General features: G+C 36.1%; 1 protein-coding gene across 4 annotated transcripts in view; it reads right to left on the bottom strand.

Moving 5' to 3' along the window:
• Positions 1–20,043, bottom strand: part of RELCH (RAB11 binding and LisH domain, coiled-coil and HEAT repeat containing) — a 78,946-nt gene that overhangs the window by 31,650 nt on the left and 27,253 nt on the right. For all 4 annotated transcript variants that reach the window (XM_055798625.1, XM_055798624.1, XM_055798627.1 and 1 more), the window contains exons 8-12: positions 19,439–19,747; positions 14,984–15,059; positions 14,514–14,609; positions 7,004–7,116; positions 2,904–2,994 (exon numbers count right to left, since the gene is read on the bottom strand). In XM_055798625.1, coding sequence (XP_055654600.1) covers positions 2,904–2,994; positions 7,004–7,116; positions 14,514–14,609; positions 14,984–15,059; positions 19,439–19,747 — 685 coding nt within the window. The remainder of the gene's footprint in view (positions 1–2,903; positions 2,995–7,003; positions 7,117–14,513; positions 14,610–14,983; positions 15,060–19,438; positions 19,748–20,043) is intronic.

The raw sequence follows: 20,043 nt of genomic DNA, 5'->3' as shown, positions 1-20,043 counted from the left end.
CAGAATGGCTATTTACTTTGCAGTAACCAGTATTCAAAATGTGGTTCAAATGAACTCCAACCGAGGGATACATCTGCACCTCTTAGATAAACATTGACTGTGCCTGTAGAAGTTGCATATGGGTACTAAGCAGCCCCAGATTCTTGCACTGAGGTATAAAGGCTAGGCAGATACAGCCTTCTCTAGTTGTCCTACAAAATAGAGCTTATAGTCAGAGAAGAATTAGAGAAGCGTATGTGTATATGCAGTAAAAGAAGTGTGGAAAACAGTGTATGGGCTGCTGTACTCTGAAGAATATCAGTAACTTCAGAGCTGGCATGTCAAGAAATATTTTGTCCCTCCAGGAGTGCTGGTTCTCCAAGAACTACTCAAGTGCCCTCTAGTGCTCTGAGCCAACCAGTGTAGCATAGCTGCCTAAAGTCTTGCTGAGCAATCAGTCAAAAGACCCACACACTACGCTAAAAAGTATCTGCATGATACTGAAGTTCTGCTCTCAAACATGTCACGCCTCTAAAATGTGACTGAAAACATCTCCTATTCCCACGAACCTCTTGATCCTGTGCTACCTCCCCATTACCACTCATAGTCCGTTTGAAAATTCTGCCTTACAAATTTGATATTGACACTTTGGAACCCAGTTTGCATCCTGGTGAGGTCAGCTTTAACGGCCAGCGTAACGCTTGCACAAAGAAGTTTCAATATATGTTTCAATATACTTCGGGAATATAAAAAATATTTAGGGTAAAAAGGTGAGAGAGAAATATGAACAGTTTGATCCTGTCAGATAAAATAGGGTATGTGCGTGGTGCAACTATTTCTCTCTTGCTATGCAGTGTATAGCCTTGGTAAGACACCATCTTACCATGGAAAAGACCAAGCAACTCACTGCCTTCTTTGTCTCGGTCTCAGGCATGGAAGAATGTTCTTTGAGTGTGTTTATCATTATTTTTTATTCATCAGTAGGGCACCTGTGGTATTTTTAAGTATGGAGGTTTCATAGATGAGAACCATTACGGGCACGCAACAGGCTGCTTTAATACCTATAGTATCTTTGACTTATGTGCCATCTTTCCAAATGCAAATTCCCTACTGGTGAGAGAGATACACTTTCCTTTCTGGAGCTCTGCCTACCTGAGGGAAACAGCAAAGGCTAGTTTCAACTTTAGGTAGACCAGCAAGGCAATATAAATATCACCCCCGATACTGCAAAGATATACTAACACATTGGAGGAAAAAAGGACTCAAATTTCTGAAAGGTTTGCATTCAGGGAAGATTATTAGCCCTTGGAAACTTAACTGTAAAATGTTTACTACCATTTATTTTCCTTTTGTCTTTAATAAGCAGCAGTACAATTTTGAAAGCAAATAAACTGGTCACTAGTTCTGAGGGAACTTCCAGCATTCACAGATCACTGATCTAAACACCAGTGAGTCAGCTACTGAATTTTACCTGCAAAGAGCAGGTAGAAAGATCATATAGACTAGCTTTATAACTCTGCACTCCACAATGTGTGGATGAAAATGCTGAATCTTCTGAGTTCCCAATCCTCTGCATCTGTAAATAGACTCTGGTTGGAGACCAACTGCATGAATGCTTTCATGATTAAAGCATCTACTGAGAAAAGGCAGAAAATTATGTGTATTTTTGAGTTCCTTCTACAAATTCCATCTTGTGACAATGAGATTCAGCTGGTATTTTGCTGGAGAATAAAATGACCTGGTTTCAGTACTGCCAACAAAATCTAGCAAACTGCATTAAATAAGTGCATGATGACATATGGCTTGGCAGCCTGATATGCTGTACTGTTACAGTTGGAATTGTTTCTTGCTTGCATCAGCAATTAGCAAGAAACTAGTATGATAAAGATGTGGTCTTACTGAGGTGAGACTTTTTGTTAAACAGTTTAGATTTCATGAGAAGGCCTAGAAAACAAGTTGTGGTTTATTTTCTGTTCAACTACTATTGCCATGAGCCCTTCATTTAATCAATAGATATATCAGTCACACATATAAGCACAAATGCTGCATATACTATGTACTTCTACTGTCAGAAAGTATTAAAGCTTGGACTTTATTGTGAAACACAGATGGTTGCATTATGCAAGAAACAGCTGACAATTATCAGACCAGAAAGACTGTGCCATGAAAGTAAGCATTACCAATCTGTCATGGCTTAGTTACTGATTTTTAGGCAATGACGAGCTCCCTTTTCTTCATTATGGTAGGAAAACACCATGCATTTTCACCTATACTCACATTGTTCTGTTTCTATACCTCAGTAAGAGCATTTCAGTTTGGTCGTTCAGTTGTATCTATTAATTTAGGATACCTGTGGAAAAGGTCATTGTGATTCTAGAAGTCACATGCAAACTTCAGGCTGATCTTACAGGTATAAAATCATGCCCATCTATGGGGGTCTTATTTCTGACTACTTCGATCTTTAATTTTCTGTCTGTTTAAGAATTTAAACTAACTGAAGTGTGGATGCTGCTCCAGAGACTTAATACAATATAAAAATCAGCGAATGAAAATGGATTTCCAACAGTCTGGAAATTGCAGTACAAAGTATAAAGGCACCTACCTGGCAACAGGTTAGGCAACATTGATGATGGACACACACATATCTACGTTTCAACATAACAAACATCTAGAGGTGTATGCAGGCAACTAGAATCTCCAGATAGCCTTTGACAAATTTTATGCTTCTGAGCTCTTTTTAAAGTTATATAGAAGTATTTATATAGTGAGGACAAAGAACATCCAAATAGTTCTCTGAAAAATACTTTAAACTGCCATTCATTGAAAAACAAAACCAAAACCAACTTCCCCCTCAAACAAATACAACTCAAAATTTATGAATTTCTAACTTATTTTGCAGTGTAAAGCACAACTTAATCAGTTACCTGTTCCCAACACTGTGGTAAAAGCTCAGCTTCTACACGTGTTGGTCCAACATGTCGGGCAAATGCCACACACCCAGTCAGTATCATCTGTCTGAAAACATAAATGCAAAGCTTTAATCTCTTTATAAGTCAAGTTCTATCACATGTAAAACATATTAAGTTAGGAAAAATAGATGCTGTCAGGCACTAGGTAATTGTCTACAGTCAAAATTCCACACCATACACACTGACTTAAAGGCTAAATCTTAAATTGAAAGCTGCACTATTGTCCCTGTTCATTGCAGGGGCGATTGGACTAGACGACCTTTAAAGATCCCTTCCAACTCAACTTACCTTGTTTTCTATTTAATATGCCTTTTCCAGAAACTTGCAAATCCTAAACTCCATGAACCAGACCCTGAGAATCTCTGATTTGTGAATGTCCGATTTCCTAATGTCTGAGATCAGGAATCTCTGACTAAACCTCTCATTTAATTCTTACTGAATACTATGATTCATCATGCAGTAAAAGGATCTAGATTACTTAATACTATCATACTATCAGTATTTTAGTCAAGTACACATTCTGCTTGTATTTATAGGCATTCGTGAGATTTAATGAACTTTGTTCAGAAGTAACTTCTTTTATGACATGGTTTCACAACATTCTAACATGCAAGCTTCTTTCATCTCTCCCAAAATACTGGACTTCAGTCTTGTCATAAATCTTCCAAAGCCCATTATCAAAGGGAAGCAATTAACCAATCAGTAGTATCTGCAATCACCTGAGTAATTTTTATTTATATTCTTGCCTTTTTTAACTTTCCTCAAAGTCTGCAAGAAGTCACTGGTTCCACCAATTTCATAGACACAGAGATGTTTTTAGAATTTCAATAAAACTGTACTTAATTGTCATTTGTTGCTTACTTAATGAGTGTTTATCTTTTAAAGATTTTTCACTTCTATTTTTCCTGTTAATAGGATTGGAATGATAGCAACTTTCCATGCAATTCACTAGTTCTATTTACTGCAGTGCCTGTATCAACAAATAACCAGTTTGAAACTGTAACACTGTAACTGTAACTGGACATAAGACTTTCATTTTATCACCTTCACAGTAAGATTAGGACACCACTAAGAATTTATTCATTATTATTTTGTGCAAAGTAAGCCAGAATTAATTTGTTACCATTTTAGTGTCATGTCTGAACTCCTAATTATTTACTGCAGCTAATAGTATGCCCTTAAGGTTGAAAGGCAGCGATTCTGCTGGTTATTTCTTAATCAGTTATACAATACATTCCCATTAAAAAAAACCAACAAACAGAACCCCAAAAACCCCTCATTCACTTTCAGAATCTTCTCAAGGAGAAATAGTCTATCAGAAAGATATTTTTTTCCTCTCTACCATGTACAAAGAACTAGACCTTTGCTCAAGGTAAAAAGGTTGGGGGAAAACAAAAATGCAGTGATTAGATAAGAATCAAGCAATCAACAGCTGATATGTGATAGCAATACGGAGCCAAAAGCCTGTGGCAGTTCCGAGTTCTACAACAAAGAAAATGGTTATCTGAATAGCTGTCTTGGGTTCTACATGCTGCACCTAATCACAGAACAGGGCAACAGAATATACTTTTATAAGATATTAAAAAAGTGAATAGCAGAACACAGTAATTGCTTGAAGTCTTCTGCATCAGAAACTGGGAAAGCCAAAATATATACTTTTTAAAAAAAATTAAACCTTCCCTTCTCAAAACAGTTCCATGAAATCTCAAAATTAACTTGGATTTCCTTTTGACTTGCCTATAAAATAGGGAACTTTAAGGTATTGCAAAAATATTAAAAATTAACGTTTTGAATATTTTATTGTAACCATCTTAAAATTATATGACAAGAGTCAGTATTTCAGTGGAAGGAAAGGTTGTAAGGATCTCAACAGGTCATTGAAACAAAAGATGTTAACACTAAGTTGCTGCAAAAATTGCAGTCAAGGCTGGATATGGGAAAAACTTTTTTCTACTTATTGTCATAATGATCTCTTTTGTTAACAAGATCCTGGGAATGCTTTCCTCAAAGAGCTCTTCCCAGGTTATACACTTATGACCACTCAGGCAGGAACACAAAGCAAATCAGTATGATTCAGCAGAGCACTAGTTTGCTTCACCAGTACAGAAACCACAGCGAAACCAAGAAGCAGACTAGAGGAACAAGGCAGAAGTTAAGAGAACAGACATAATTTAACACTTCTAAGCTCTTTGCAGAGGTTTTAGAAAGTGACTGATGCACTGGTATGCAATTCAATCTTATATTACACAGTTCAAGGTTCAAGTTGCTCCTGAAGGTTGTATTTAAAAACTTCTAGAGTTTTTCTTAATGTATCAGCAAGTTATGTGTGTTCTCTAAGAAGTGATATCACAACACCAACGAAAAGGCATACTAGATACACTAAGCTTAATGTATTTTAGCTTCTTTTCATTAAGAGGGCTGCTTCTGGGTACTTTGCTTGGAAATCTTCAAGAGTTCACATTCTGAACTATGTTTTAACCTTGTCCTAAAGGACCCCAATGTTAATCTGACTTCTTCATGGCTCCTTAGCTTCCAAAATCAACATAACTGCCCAGAAAGAAGTTTAAGTAAAGCTAACACATATTTGTTTCTTTGCAGAAGAAAATCTGGTAAACGTTCTGAAAAGTTGAACAGTATCTTAAGAAGCAAAGCCTTGAATATAAAAGTGGCCTTGTTAAACATAATGTTAGTATACAAGTCTATAGCAACATGCTTATCTGCGTGCACCAAAAAGCCTTTCACATGGGCAACAAGTATTATGCGGAAAGCCTGTACGATTGTTAACATACTTTAAAAGGTGAAATGCTTTAAATAAAATACTTATTTTAATGGGTTCATTATTAGAAACACAATGTCACATTTCAGCCTCTTGCATTTACCAAATTTAAAAAGCCAACTTGTTATCAACTGCTACTTTAATGTATAATTAGGCATGTACCGTATAGCAGTAGGTAAACAACATATGAGATAATACCATTGTTCTGGTGACTAAGCTGAATGTCTTTGCTTTCTTCATATCGCACAAAACAGGACTGCATCTTATTTTGATTTCAATCTGCATGGTGCCACTGTGCTACAAGTTCCTTTTATTTATGCACTTTTTTTTGTCTCCAAAGCCGTGCCTTACAATTGTACCTCATCTCTAAATTTTACCATGGGAACTATTTAGAAAGACACCAGAAGAATTTAGAACGACTTCCGTTCAGAGAATCATCAGGAGAAATGCTTTCCACCTATTTCATAAAGCTTACTTTGCCTGAAGACAGAATAGAGCAACGATAGATACAGATGCTTTACAAAACATCTCTAATGAAAATAATGGCAGAGCTACAGATAAAACATGAAAAATCTTTCCACAGTCAGAGAAGGAAACATACCAGCTAGGGTACTGTCTTTCAACCTTAAGGATATTCTTATCAAGAAACGTACAAAGTCAGATTTCCTGAGTACTAAGGAAGAACTAATTTTATAAAACAAAATAAAAAGTATTTTTAGACTTTGTTTTAGACTTTTAAGACTTTGTCTCAAAGTCCTAAAATAAAACAAAGATCTTAAGGCTTGCCAGAACGAAATCACTGCTTCAGTCTTCTGAATTTTTTATTGCTACCATAGTACTGAACAATAAGTAGGAAGAGTACCATTTCCTCATGCTATTTTCCCCAACTGAACACTAACTTAAAAACACAGAGATCACTAAGATACACTGACAGAGGTTTAAAAAAAGCTGCTCTCATTTCTGTATCAGTCATTGCTAAGAATTATCATCTTAAAGCTCATTTTAATGAAGCATTTCAATTCATCTTTAACCAAAATGGAACTGGAATGTTACACTATAGCTTACCAAATGCATTCTTACATTCTAGTAACTAGAAAGTACAAGTCATGGAAATGGAAAATCCCGAAGTCCACATACATTTGTCAACGCTATACCAGCAAATTATCAGCTAAAGTGAAACTTGGTTAAAATCATGCAATAATAGCCAGTTTCTATCAGTTCTACTTCTTTGACAAAGAAAAAAGTTCCTTCTTGTCCCGCAACACAAACGCAAACACACCTTTGCTCATCATCTGGTCGTTTGATCAAATTGAACAGTATGTGTAGAAGCTGATCTCTCTCTTTGGGTTCAGGATGGAGGCAGGCTGTACACAGTATGAGTGGGATCAATTCCTAAAAAGTTGTGGGTAGCGGAAAATCAAACAAGGTAAAAATGCTTTGGGCATATATTCATTAATGGCAAAAGAACCTAAGAAGATAAATCTAGCCACATAACATCAAAACAGAGAGGATGTTTTAGGATCTTGATCTCTTATTAAATGACCTGAAAAAAGCGAAGGACTACAAAAGTTAGAATTATTTTCCTGCTAGGAAGGATCAGGGGAGAGAACCAGCACATAAAACAAAAAACTCTGCAAAGATTACAAATAACATACGCAGGTCACCTGTAACCAGAATTAGGGGACAACCATGGTTTAAATTTTCTTCGCTACCTACTGAACTGAAACAAGCTCTACAGATATCTATGGAACAAAGCTCCTGAAGAAAACGCTATTTCTGATGCCACAGAGTTAAAGATTAAAATTTCCAATTTAGCATGCACACAGTTTTGTGCACAAGTTTGAACTGAGAAACATGTATCGGTAAAGGTGACTGCAGCCAGGTATCCTGTATTTTGTGTTGACTGAGAACGATATGGTTTTAAAAAACTTTTTTTTTTTTCTAATAAAGAGGCAATACCTGAAGCTGAATTTTCTTTTTAGAGCAATTCAATTTCCTTAAAGAACAAACTACCAAGCAAATACTGTGTAAAACATTAACTGAAAGAACATACACTGCTGTTCACGACAGTGAGGACCTCCTCCTTCCTAAATATGCCTTCAAAGCTTATGGTATTCATTCCCAGAAGAAACAAACATTTCTAACACATGGACTGGAAGTCCCTTTCCTTGACCTTATTGACACAAGCCTTCACTCCAACTGAATTTGGAACCCATACAATTTCTAAGTGGTTTAATATCCTGGGGACAGAAACATCACACTTGGGAGGTCAGGGGAAAAGAACAAGACAAACCTGGGTGTCTGCAGAGAACACATGGGCAACCAACCTGGAGACTTTCTCTCCCACCTGCGACATACTTTTAAGCCCCTTTCATGAGACAAGCTTTGTGACAAACAAGCAGATGACAGTAGGAAACACTTCTGGAGTTACTAGGAAAGACTATACAAAACCTGGAAAAATCTATAGTTATTTGTAATAACTTTGCAGGGAGGTGCCAATTTCTTGCAGAGATTCGAAGTGACCTATTCATGATATTCTTGTGAGTAAGCCTCTTAAATAAGGTGGACATTTGGAAACAACAGTAAAGACACCCTCACTGTTCAATTTGCGTTTTCCTGAACAGCAAGTGCTAAGTTTATTTTAAACATAGAACAATACTCTATTTCAGAGCGCTGCCTAAAACAGTCAACTCCCAATATGCTTTTGTTTTCATTCTACAAGAATTCTACTCAGTGTACTATTTTCCCCCCCTGAATATGGACTGAGACATCCTAAAATGTATTTTAAGATTCTGACAGATATTTTGGCAATATTTAACCCAATTATGGTACAGATTAGGGAATATATGACAAGACAGTAGAATGAATGTGGAAATACCCTACCCACCACATAAAAATCTGATAGCACAGAAGGAGAAGTAAGAAACAAGTTCGAACAATTTGGACATTTCTACTTCTCAATATTTTGACATGAGACAGTTTTTGGGTTTGTTTTTAAATAAGTGTAGCATAATGTAAAATAATGTGAATGGAAAACCTGTATTAAAGAAACTTAACAAATTCATCACACAAATAGCTAAATATCTTCTTTCAGATGAAAGCTCCTTTTCATCTACAATTTGCATGTTGAATTTTATTTTTCAGATAGTTAACATTGAGGTTTTGCCCACTTAAAAGTTCTGAGAAGGTGGAGGGCTTAGCCTATTTTACTCTTTTCTTCATGCTTCACAGAAGTGTCTTCTCTCCTGGGAACACTGTTTTAACTCAAAAATTTTTTAAAAACTATTATATAAAAATAAAAAAAACCTCTACCACTCTAAATATCCCTACTTATACAGCTTTTTTAAAGGCAGAATCAGATTGCAATTTGTAGATGCATAGCAGAAGTACTTCACCAAAAAGAATACAGCTCACAGAAAAACCTTCAAATAAATAAAAAGTGTTACTTCACCAGGTTCTAACTTTTTGAAATCTACTCTAAGTTCACATTATCCAACTGCTCGCTCTTGCAGTTATTCTTAAGTACTCCTTAGAGAGTTGTTTTTTTTAAAATAATATACCCCATGAAATGGGCCATCTATGGTTTTTTATGATCGAGGGTTTTTGTTTGATCTGTTGAAACATAACACTGACTTCACTTTCCTAGTATGTTTGAGTACTTACTCAAAAATATCAACTACTCACTCCAAACCTACTGCTAGATTTGAAAACAGTGCCATGAGCTTTATTTTTTTTTTAATGCTTCTTTTCAGATTTAAGAAAGTTAAAAAGTTGTCTTTTTCCAGCTAAGTCTGTATGAAAGGAAAGTAGCTCTGAACGTTTACCTAGATACTACTACTACCTTGTGTGTAAGGCTAATGAGTAACCTAACACTGTTGACGTGGGGCAGATACAAGGCTGGTTCTTTACCTTGCAGAAAGCTGGTTATTACAGCTGACGGAATTAGCTGTATTCTCTTGTCCATTGGTCACATTCTTTCATGCATACTATGGGAGAAGAGTGTTCTCTGCATCGCTGCATCAGTGCTTCTACAGTTCCTTCTATTAAGGGGAGTGGAGAAACAGTGAGAAGTCTTGAACAGTGTTTTATGTGCTCCCTATACACTTAATGGACAGGAAAGTAAAACTGGAGGTGAAGGGGACTTTCTGTGGGACCAGAAGGACAAAACTGGTCTCATAGATGGACAAAACAGGTCAAGCGAAGTCTGCCAAAGACTTTAAAGGGGACAGATTCTTCTCGGGATATCCAGGATGATTAAGAACAAAAACAGGTTCAACCTCATGCCTTTCCTGTGGCTAAAGGCCATGTCTTAGATCTATAGACTTGTTTAATAAATCTCTGATTTTTCATTCTCAAAAACAGCATAGAAGTGCTGTAGAAAGTGGTAATTTTCCAATAAGATCCAGTAATATTAGCATTTGGCTGTTTAAATTCAAGAGGAAAATTGATATCATTGTTATGGAGACAATATTAATAATCAAGGAGAGGACTTCCAGTGCTATCTGAAACACTCTGCCTTCCTTGGGAAGGAATACCACTTGTGCTGACAGTCATAGAGCAAGAACAAAAGTTTTTAAAAAACCAGTAACTCACTCTCTATTTAATTTGGGATCCTTCCTAAATGTCCTGTTCATTCCCGAGTCTTTTTTGCCTCTGGCTTAGGAAAACCAACTAGTTTACGTTGCTGTTAGTCAACAATACCAGCACCGATTTTCAGGAGTGCGATAGTGTTTTCCTGTTGGATGCCAAGCAGACTAACACTGTAACATTGTCAGCACTTGCAACTTGACGAAATAAAACATCAGGTGTTAGAGGTCTCACCTCTACTACTGAAAAGGCAAGTTCATATCTGAGGCACTTCATCTGTGAGCTACCCAGATGTAGAATAGAGAGAAAAAAGTTATTTTGTTTTTACTGTGACATAAGCTATGTACAGGTGAACAACAGGCAAGGCGATGAAGCTGACCTAATGCTTCGTGCTGAACTGAAGCGGCCCATCTTCTCTCTGTTCTACTGCATAACTGTCCATGCAGGTGTCTCCAAAGAAAAACTCCCAAACAAAAACAGCCCCACCTCACCCCCCCAACCGAAACCAACACCCTACACAAACCAGAAGTGAACAGCAAACAGGCTGTGGTCAACACTACCCCTATCTTTTCAAAAGAATCTATAGAAGCCTACCACAATCTATGTTTTACAGAGTAACAGAAAGCATTTTAATTGTTCATTTAAATTTTTCTATTCTTCCCTGTTCTGTGAAACAGAAACAGTCATTTAAAGATACCGATAGCTGACAGTTTTCGTGCCCAGGAATTCAAACCTATATACCTTTATCCATTTCCAACCACAAAGACATCTGCTTGACACAGTTACTGGAAACATCCACTTAAATGTACTGCCAAGCTCTGACACAGCATTCTTTCACATTTTTTAACAAAGCCAATACTTTAAGGCTTTTAAAGAATGACTGAGATGAAAATCTGTAGTAAGATATTCAGCTCTACTGTGTTTTAAGAGACAGCTACATACAAAAAGTGCCAGAGAACAAAAGTGCCTCGGTGATGCCTATGTATAGTTACTACACGTGAACGTGAACAACTTGAAATCTACATTACTTTCTTTTAGCTGAGTCAAGAACGGCAGCCATTCAGAGTCTGCAGATTCAGCATTTTCTCTGCTTTAGCTTTACAACGGAAAAAAAGAAAAACTTTATTCTTAACATATTGAACACTGTATCAATAATAGTTTCTCAGTATAAAAATTTAACTGTGCACATTACTACCATGGTTTTGCTAAGTTTGCATAACATAAATGAAAGTTACAGAAACTAACCTTGGAATAATAGGTGCGATGAAAGGTATAAATAATTAAGGAAAAGTGTTTCTTGGTTAAGAACAAGATTAACAAGATCCTGATATTAAGTAGAAAAGTTTACTCTGGCCCAAACTCCATTAAAGGTTGAAGTTGTACATACAAACAAGGTTACACCTGTTACCTGACAAAAAGATACTCATTTTTACATCTTAGAAAGGGTGAGAAACCAGTTCTGCCTGATCAGTTATTGCAAAAACTTTAAAAGATTGCTTTTCTCCAATTACAGTTTAGCCAAAAGAATCTTTTTATGGTGTACGTCTTTACAAATGGAAGGTAACTGATTTTATCATTTTTAGCCTTAAATGTGTTTTAGTTTTAAGTGGTAAAAGCAAAACTGAGGAAGCAGATTCCAATGCAGATTTTATGAACTCAAGTTGGTTATCTGCAAAAAGCATTATCACAGATTGTGTACCCAGCCAAAGGGCTTTTTTATTTGAAGAACAGGTTTTTAGCATTTTGTTACTGTTCATTCCAATAACTATTTGGCTTGCAGTATCTCTTTTGTTTCTAAGTGTATTTTCAGATACAAATCTAAACATTGATATACATGTTTTCAAGCAGTTAGGATAACCTTGACACTTGGAGTAAAAACAAAATTAAATTTGTATGTTAACATATTGTATTTTAAATTATTATTTCAGGAATTTAATCTATATTACAAATTATTGATTTTACCCAGTTGAAGTGCTCTCTTTAGAAACAACTATCTCCTCAGTTACCCTACTCAATACTGTTTTTCCTTCTTTCTTATCTTCCATCAGACCCTAAAGTACAGACATTGAAGAATAATGAAAACTGCACTAATACACAAAAATAACATCTATTTCAGAAATGTGTCAGACATTCTGACACTAACTGGTCACTCAGATGTCAACTATAGTATTTACAGGACCACTTATTACCAAATAAAGCAGGCTGCTATTGACCTTAACAGGGTTAAAATCATTGCTGAAATGGCTTCTGAATCTCTGATAAAGGACAGTATCTACTAAGAGACTGTCAATCTCCACAAACTCAGTTTCTCCAAAATGAAAACATGTGGCACAACATTTTCAGTTTAAGATTTTGCAACCAATTTCAATATAATGGAGGCTTAAAGAACAAAGATAGGTCCTTTAGGGCATCATCACAGAATTGTGTTTAATTCTTATGTCTCACACACTGACAGTGTAAGACTTTAAATATTACCACTACCTTTTCAGAGCAGGCTGGTGATCACTTCACCTGAAGCTGTTATGAACATTTCTTAAATTAGTGATCTTTTGGTGTATGTTACACCATTCTCTGTAAAACTGTGCTAAGACTCTCTCATGGTAAAGTTGGTTTTGGACAAGACCCAAAACAGTACCTTGCTGAAGAGAGTTTATTAGGTTAGCTGGTCATAATATTGATATTAATAGATACTAACAGATGGTCTACCCAAGTTTTCCTTCAAATTCCACAACTACATCTGAAAGAACATTACAATAGTTATAACAACAGGTGGTAACTAAGAAAAGCTATTTTTAAAGCAAATTTCAATTCTTGGAACATTAAGCAACCCATGCAATCCAGTTACACAATCCTCACTTGTGGATTTTTCAAATTGAAAGAGATGAATCATTTAAGGCAAAAATATATGTAATCAAATATAACTTCAACTGTAAAACCAAGTAAGTAGGGAATAGCCTAAAAGGTCACCAAAATATTAAATTCGTTACACAGATTATGCTACAAGCTGTGAAAAGAAGCCAAAATACTACATCCTGCCAAGCAGAGGGAAGGAAAGAAATAAATAAGAAATCAGAAATTAAGCACTGATCCAGGAACATTCACGGAATTATTCTGAAAGACTATCAACAGAACCATTTCCAAAGCACCCAGTTAACACCCCTCAACCCTCAGAAAAAAACCCAACCTTTTTATTAAGTCTGAGTCTTTCAAAACATGGTACATCTCAAACTCGCCATGTGAACAGCTGATAATTACTTGTATGCTATAAAATTCAAGATTATAGGATCAGTACGAATTTCTTGAGGATTTTTCAAAGCTTTAGAATGAACTTATGCAAAACGCACTACTAAGTCTACCATACTGTAGGTCCCCTCAACAAGGACTTAAATTTACTCAATGAGCTATGCTACTTCAAACCCTTTAGTTTGGTGTCAACTATAAGGCTGCTGGATTTTTGTTTGCTATGTTTTCTTATTTAAATTTTTTACACATTTGGTAATGTGCAATATTTACAACAAAGCAATATAAAAACAGTATTTTTTTTCATCTTCAATCAGTCTTCCTTTTTACACTCTATATAGTATGAATGATTATGCAAAATACCATCTTCATTTACATTCAAAATAAACATTACATTTTCATAATTTTATTTAGCTTCATTTAAAATTTAAGGACAACATATCAGCAAGATTGCTAGTTTTCTTATGAAGGGGTCTTTTTGATGAACCTGTCTCGGCTAATACATGGAGCCTTCTAGAAAAAGATGGTAAAATAATTTTTTTGTTGAAGTACATAGTGCTGAAAGAGAACCTGAAGATTAATCCTTATAAAAACCGATAGATAAAATCAACCAAATTTGATGTTTGAACTTATATCCTCTGCTATTTATAACACAAATTAACCATGGTCTTCTCTAACAAAAACATTTGTGCTACCACAAACAGATGGACCTACAGTAACAGTTAGTGCTGCTGAATGCTAATGGGTGCCTTAAGCAAAGGAAGAATTATTAGGATACCATGCAGCTTTACTGAACTCACCTGACAGAGGTGTAAAACCATTTTCTAGGAGCAGAGATGCATGCACAAAAGTAAGAACATAATTGCAAGTAACAGACTTTCATGAAATTAGACATATCATCTTCAAAATGAACAAGAAAACATCCTGGTAAGAATAAAAAGAAAAGTTTCAGGGTTCCTCACCTCTCGCTTTGCAAGCAGCACATTAGGAACAATATGAGGCAGGCAGCGTCCCAACATTAACATGACACTTTTTTCACTGTCTGCAATCCGAGATACCTAGAAAACAAAGTTATTTGTTTGCTTTTTTCAAATGAAGCAGAGGAACAGAAAAATATCCTTTCAAAAGAATAGTAAGAATTGCAGCAGGCTGATCACTTACCAGAAAATACTTAAATTACTCACACACATTAAGCCTTATCTGGCAGTATCTTCAAAAGCATGAATCCACTTGTAGAGACTCAAAACTTCCCAGTAATTACATATTTATCACTAGGTTTCATATTTAAGCTAAAATCTGAAAGCACATCCTTAAGTTTCATGCAAATTAATTTCTCCATGTAAGTCTTGTTTCAAAGCAGTTCTTGCTTGTTTAACTATTGCTGCCATGCAGAATAAAGGATCTTCTAGTTTAGGTCAACTGGGAAATATACCTCTGATCCCAAACGGCTGTCTGCTGACATCCGACAGAATGACAGTAGTGCCTGATGGAAAGCTGGTGACAATTTCCTGAAACACCATCAAAAAAGGAGAGGGGGGGAAAAAAGCATAGATCAGAATGTGACTGAACAAGTCCGTTCACTCTGGCTTTACCAGCTAGAAAAAATGACATTCAGAAAGCATGTTTTAAGTGAAGCATACTGCAGAAGTTTTTGTTTAAAATTATCTTTGACTTTTAGGGTGTTTAGTTTGTAGCAAGAAAAAAGTGGGTGTCCTAGTTAAGAAGTTACTTTCACTTACAAAAAAATGTAACATGTTTCATACTGCTGCACAGACAAAAATAGGACTAAAGCATAAAGAAAAGGAAGCTTTAGCAATACAAGAGGAAGCATATAATTATGCAAACTGGTGTGTGTGTGGGGGGGTGCAGAAATCACAAGAAACAGTATTTTTGCTTAATGCTCTAATTCTGCACATTGTATAAATACAAGTTTTAGGATTAAATACAGATTGCTCAACTGCCACTTTGGGATCTAAATGTTGCATTCAAACCTACAGCGAGAACCTCAAAACTAACCCTAAATTGTGGCTTAATCCCTAATTTAGATGTGTGTCACTGCCTCATAGCCATGCACAGCACCAGCCAACACAGCCAAACTACTCAAAGCCTTAAGCATACATATAAACCCTGATAAGAGTCTCAAAACAACCTTGTCCAAGGTGGATAATTTAGCAGAAATGTTCTCAGAAAACAATTACTAGGCTGACCGTTACATAAAAGAGACAAGCAGCAGCATCTTATTTTCCCCATAACAATTCCCTCTGCCTTATATGAGGCCTGTATTTAGATACTAATCTAACACTGCCTCATCCACTATGCTGAAAGAGGGAAAAAAACCCATTTGTCTTCCAAAACAAGCACAGAAACCATCTCATCCTGTATCATCATCTGCTGTTTGAATCCTCTAATGGCATTAGAGGCAAGTCCTATTTCTTACATGGAAAGTGGTATCACCTTCCAACTCAAAGATGGCATTTTGTGCACCTGAGCACACAAAATCCTATGCATGTGCAATTATTTGTATGGACATACGTATTTTTATCTAATAGACTGAAAAACTACACCGTTTATAATAGTAAATACATAATCATTCACCATTTTCTAACCAAAGAAGGCACATTAAGAATCTAAGTTCCTATTTATAATTGTTTAAACCAATCCAGGATGATAGAAGATGAACATAGCAGAGTAGTCTTCCTCTTCTGTTTACAAAGTATGATAAATAAGAATTTATGTTTACTACTTTAAATCCAGTTTCTTTCTTGACAGCACGGGCTTTTAAAACACGATTTAGATTTTAATGAAGTAAGGTTGGTTTAATTCCAGTCAGCTTGATTTTGTGCAAGGTTTTACTTTAAAATAAAGTTACTAAATGACTCAGCTGGCAGTGAGTTATAAAGCACCTCTGTTTAACAATGTTAACCCTTATTCTGTAAAATTATTCTTGAATGACAGATTTAGAGGATCTACTCAAGCCTTTAAGGTTTATTTACACTGGGGGAACAGGAGCAAATATTGCAAAGCAGCAGCTTAACATTAAGAGAATGGCAGGGTTTGGGCCAGCCCTTTGCCCAGGCTGTCCTTCACCTCAGTGTCTGCGATGCAGAACATCAGATCCTTCCCTGTTTGAAACCTTAATTAAAATCCTACATAAGGGCAAAGTTTTATCCCCATTTTGCAGAGACTCAAAACTAAGTATGACAATGTGTCACTGAATTTCCCAGTGGGTTAATTAACAGCGAACTCTGGGCAGCTTGGATCCTATTACGATTGCTGGCTATATTCAGAGTAAAGAAACCTCCTTCCCTTTGATGAAGCCTAGTAAAATTCTTGATAGCTATGCTGGGCAGAAATGACGACAGACCCAGGCCTGTTGCACACAAGTCAGTGGAAAGTCTTGTCAAGGACCAACAGATGCCAGTATTGAAGATGTTCAAATACAATAAAGTATGATGAATAGAAAACCCAAACACTGCTATTCTGTTCCATATAACACTGGGATAAGAGTCAGTCTACCGAAAAAGCCAGGACTGACTGCTATATACAGAAAACACCTTGTATTTCGTGCAAACTACCAAACACCTAAAATTAGTTGAATAAATACATGTGGTGCAGTTTAAATAAAACTGCTGCTAGTACTTTCTACTGCAATCTGTTAGACGAGGCATTTTTCCAATGATGGCCATGTCCTCGTTTGCAGACATGCACACACAGCTGCTCTGAGTGCAGTCACACAAAGCAGGCTCACTTATTTTTCCATCCTCTCTTCCCATCTGGGCAAGATTTATGCCAAGAATCCACTCCCTAAGTGCAATAGTAACAATCCTGCCTTTCAAGATAGAGTCTTAGGTCTTAATACCTTTCAATACATTCTGAATAAATTATAGTAATTGTCTTCTACAAGTAACTAGCCCTGGACTGAAATAAATATCCAGCACTTCTCTCACAGATCTCAAATACTTAACAAGTAATAGAGTTCTTAATGAAAAAAAAAAAATGTACTGTGTAATTACAAACCAGATGCATAATCCAGGAAGCAAATTTAGTGATATGGATCGATAAAACACTGTATCAAATATGGTTTCCTTTGACCCTTCACTGACATGTTAAGCCCAAAGAACTAGCTACATATTACACATGCACTACTTATTTCTGCAGCGAACTGCTTTTGAAGGGACTTCTAAGGTAAACTCAATGGAGATTCAAGGCTTTATTCAACTACTTTTCAAATAAATCCACGTGCAGTTACCTAAGAGCTGTGAGCAGCAAATAAATTCTGTTTTTCTAGGGACTGCTTTCAGAAATCCTACTGGAGATACTCTTAATTCCTTCCTCAATCAGTGATCTCATCCTATTTTGATACCCATCCTCACTATTCCCAAACCATCAATCCAATATTCATGCACTTAATGCCTCCCAACACTCGCAATTACTCCAAGCAAAAAGAAACTTGCAACAAACCACACATGAAGGTAGGTAGACAAGCTTATAGCAATCAATGTATGACAGCTATATGTTTTGATTATTACATAGTCCAGATACTCAGCTTGGATATGAAAGTATTAAAAAGATAAAAATCTGGAAAGCTTAAATGGAGTCACCGCAAAAGTTCCAGAAAAAAAATACCTAAGTTGTATTACTTTCCTGTTTAGCACTAGTACACTCCACATGAAAAGGTGAGATTTGTAGTAAGACTCTACCGTATGGTATTCAGAAATCAGAAATCTTTCCTCCTGTTCAATTCTAAAGTTAAGATATTGCTGAAAAAGTGCCCCTGCCCCTAAGACTCAGTGCATGAAGTCCAGGAAACCCAGAGAAAACAGAATACTTAGGGTTTGCAAGAAAAGTTAATTACTAGCAGAGGTAGCAACTCCTTTTTATTTCTTCTTCTTCTCCTCCCTGCCCCCTCCAGTTTGTACTGATTTTCCATCTGCACAGAGTATCACACAAACTTCTACTTGGTATTTTCTGATGGAAGACCGTTCTAGAAACATTACCGTATCAACATCAGCACAAGAATGCTAAGGGAACAGAAAAAATATAAAGCTGAATGGCTACCTAGGAATACGAATGGTAAGACCATAAGGTGAGCTACTTGGGCATATATGTCCACAATGCTAATTTTAGAAGTTGTACAGACCCTTATTAAGTTTGTGGTCTGTGTTACTCTTAATGGCTACACAGTGGTTTATCTATTACTTAATGAACATGTTACTTCTGCTCTTTCCTATAATCCTTAAAAAGACTGTATAGATCAAAGAACACTCAGACACACAAACTCAGTCTTCATGTAATAACACATCACAAATACCCTATCTTAATTAAAAGAATAATAGTCAGCCAGTGAGACTTGTCCCAAATACAAAACTCAAAAATCAGAATGTCATCGGATACACTTTCTGATTACTAAAAAAACCCCCCTCATACAGCATTCTTACATACTCTAAGGGAGTTATACATATCAACATAGGAGAAGTAAAATATTGTGGTTTGCTTGAAAAGCAGTTGGGAGAGATTTTGTTATGAAATTAAAATTTAAAAGAGTGCACATATCCTATCTTCCCATTCCCCATTTTGATTTTAGCTTTTTTTGTTGTTGTTGCAAATAACAGGGCTGGTTTTAGAAACAAGTAGGAGGTGAAAAGAAACCCTTGAATTTAATACTAAAACTATAGGTTTGTCAAATGCACTCCTTCCTAAAAAGATTAGGAACATCAGCAGATATTAGAAAATATCAGCACTGCACCTAAAGATATGTTAAATCTTTTATTTGCATTCAAAACACAAATGATCTATGCATTCTGCAGAATTCCACTGTTAGAAAAATATCTATCCATTTTACAAGAATTCCTAATAAAAGCATTCCAGTTTAAAACTTATCACCAACCTATTAGGTTTATCGAAGTAGACTGCAGCTTTAGTTGACGGAGCACAAGAGGACAGCTTCTGTGTTTCTTTACAGGGCACAGAATTTAACTTATCGTCTTTAGAAGTCCTTGAATCCACCTCAACCGATAAAGAAAAGCTTGTTTCCTCAGTGTTTCCATGCTTATTGTCATTCTCAGAGCTCTTGATATCCAAGTACCGTCCATTGTCCTCTGAGACTGTGAGAGGCACTTGTTTTAAAGAAGGATGGGGAGCTACACCATAAACTGTTGACACAGCAAAGTTTTCATTCTTGAGCAAATCTATTTCACTAAAAGAGGAAAAGCAAAATATGAAATATTTTTGTAGTTTTCATGAAAAGGTTGTTGGAATCACAAGACTGCAATACAGAAACAAAGACAACATACTGAAGAGCTCCCTCTTCAATTCCAGTATGCTCAAAAATTCTTTTAATAAAGTAACTTCTATCACACAAGCTATTCAAATGAGCACTGGCTTAATGGAGTCCTTTAGTCAATAATTAGTAGTAGGAAAAAAGTTGCACTCAGTGAGTGAATCAATAAAATAAGTAATGATAGTGTTATCTGTTTCTGGCTGAAATATGAG

The sequence above is a fragment of the Falco peregrinus genome, chromosome 3 (assembly GCF_023634155.1).
Source record: "Falco peregrinus isolate bFalPer1 chromosome 3, bFalPer1.pri, whole genome shotgun sequence".
Taxonomy (NCBI): Eukaryota; Metazoa; Chordata; class Aves; order Falconiformes; family Falconidae; genus Falco; species Falco peregrinus.
This window is presented reverse-complemented; position numbering and strand designations above follow the sequence as displayed.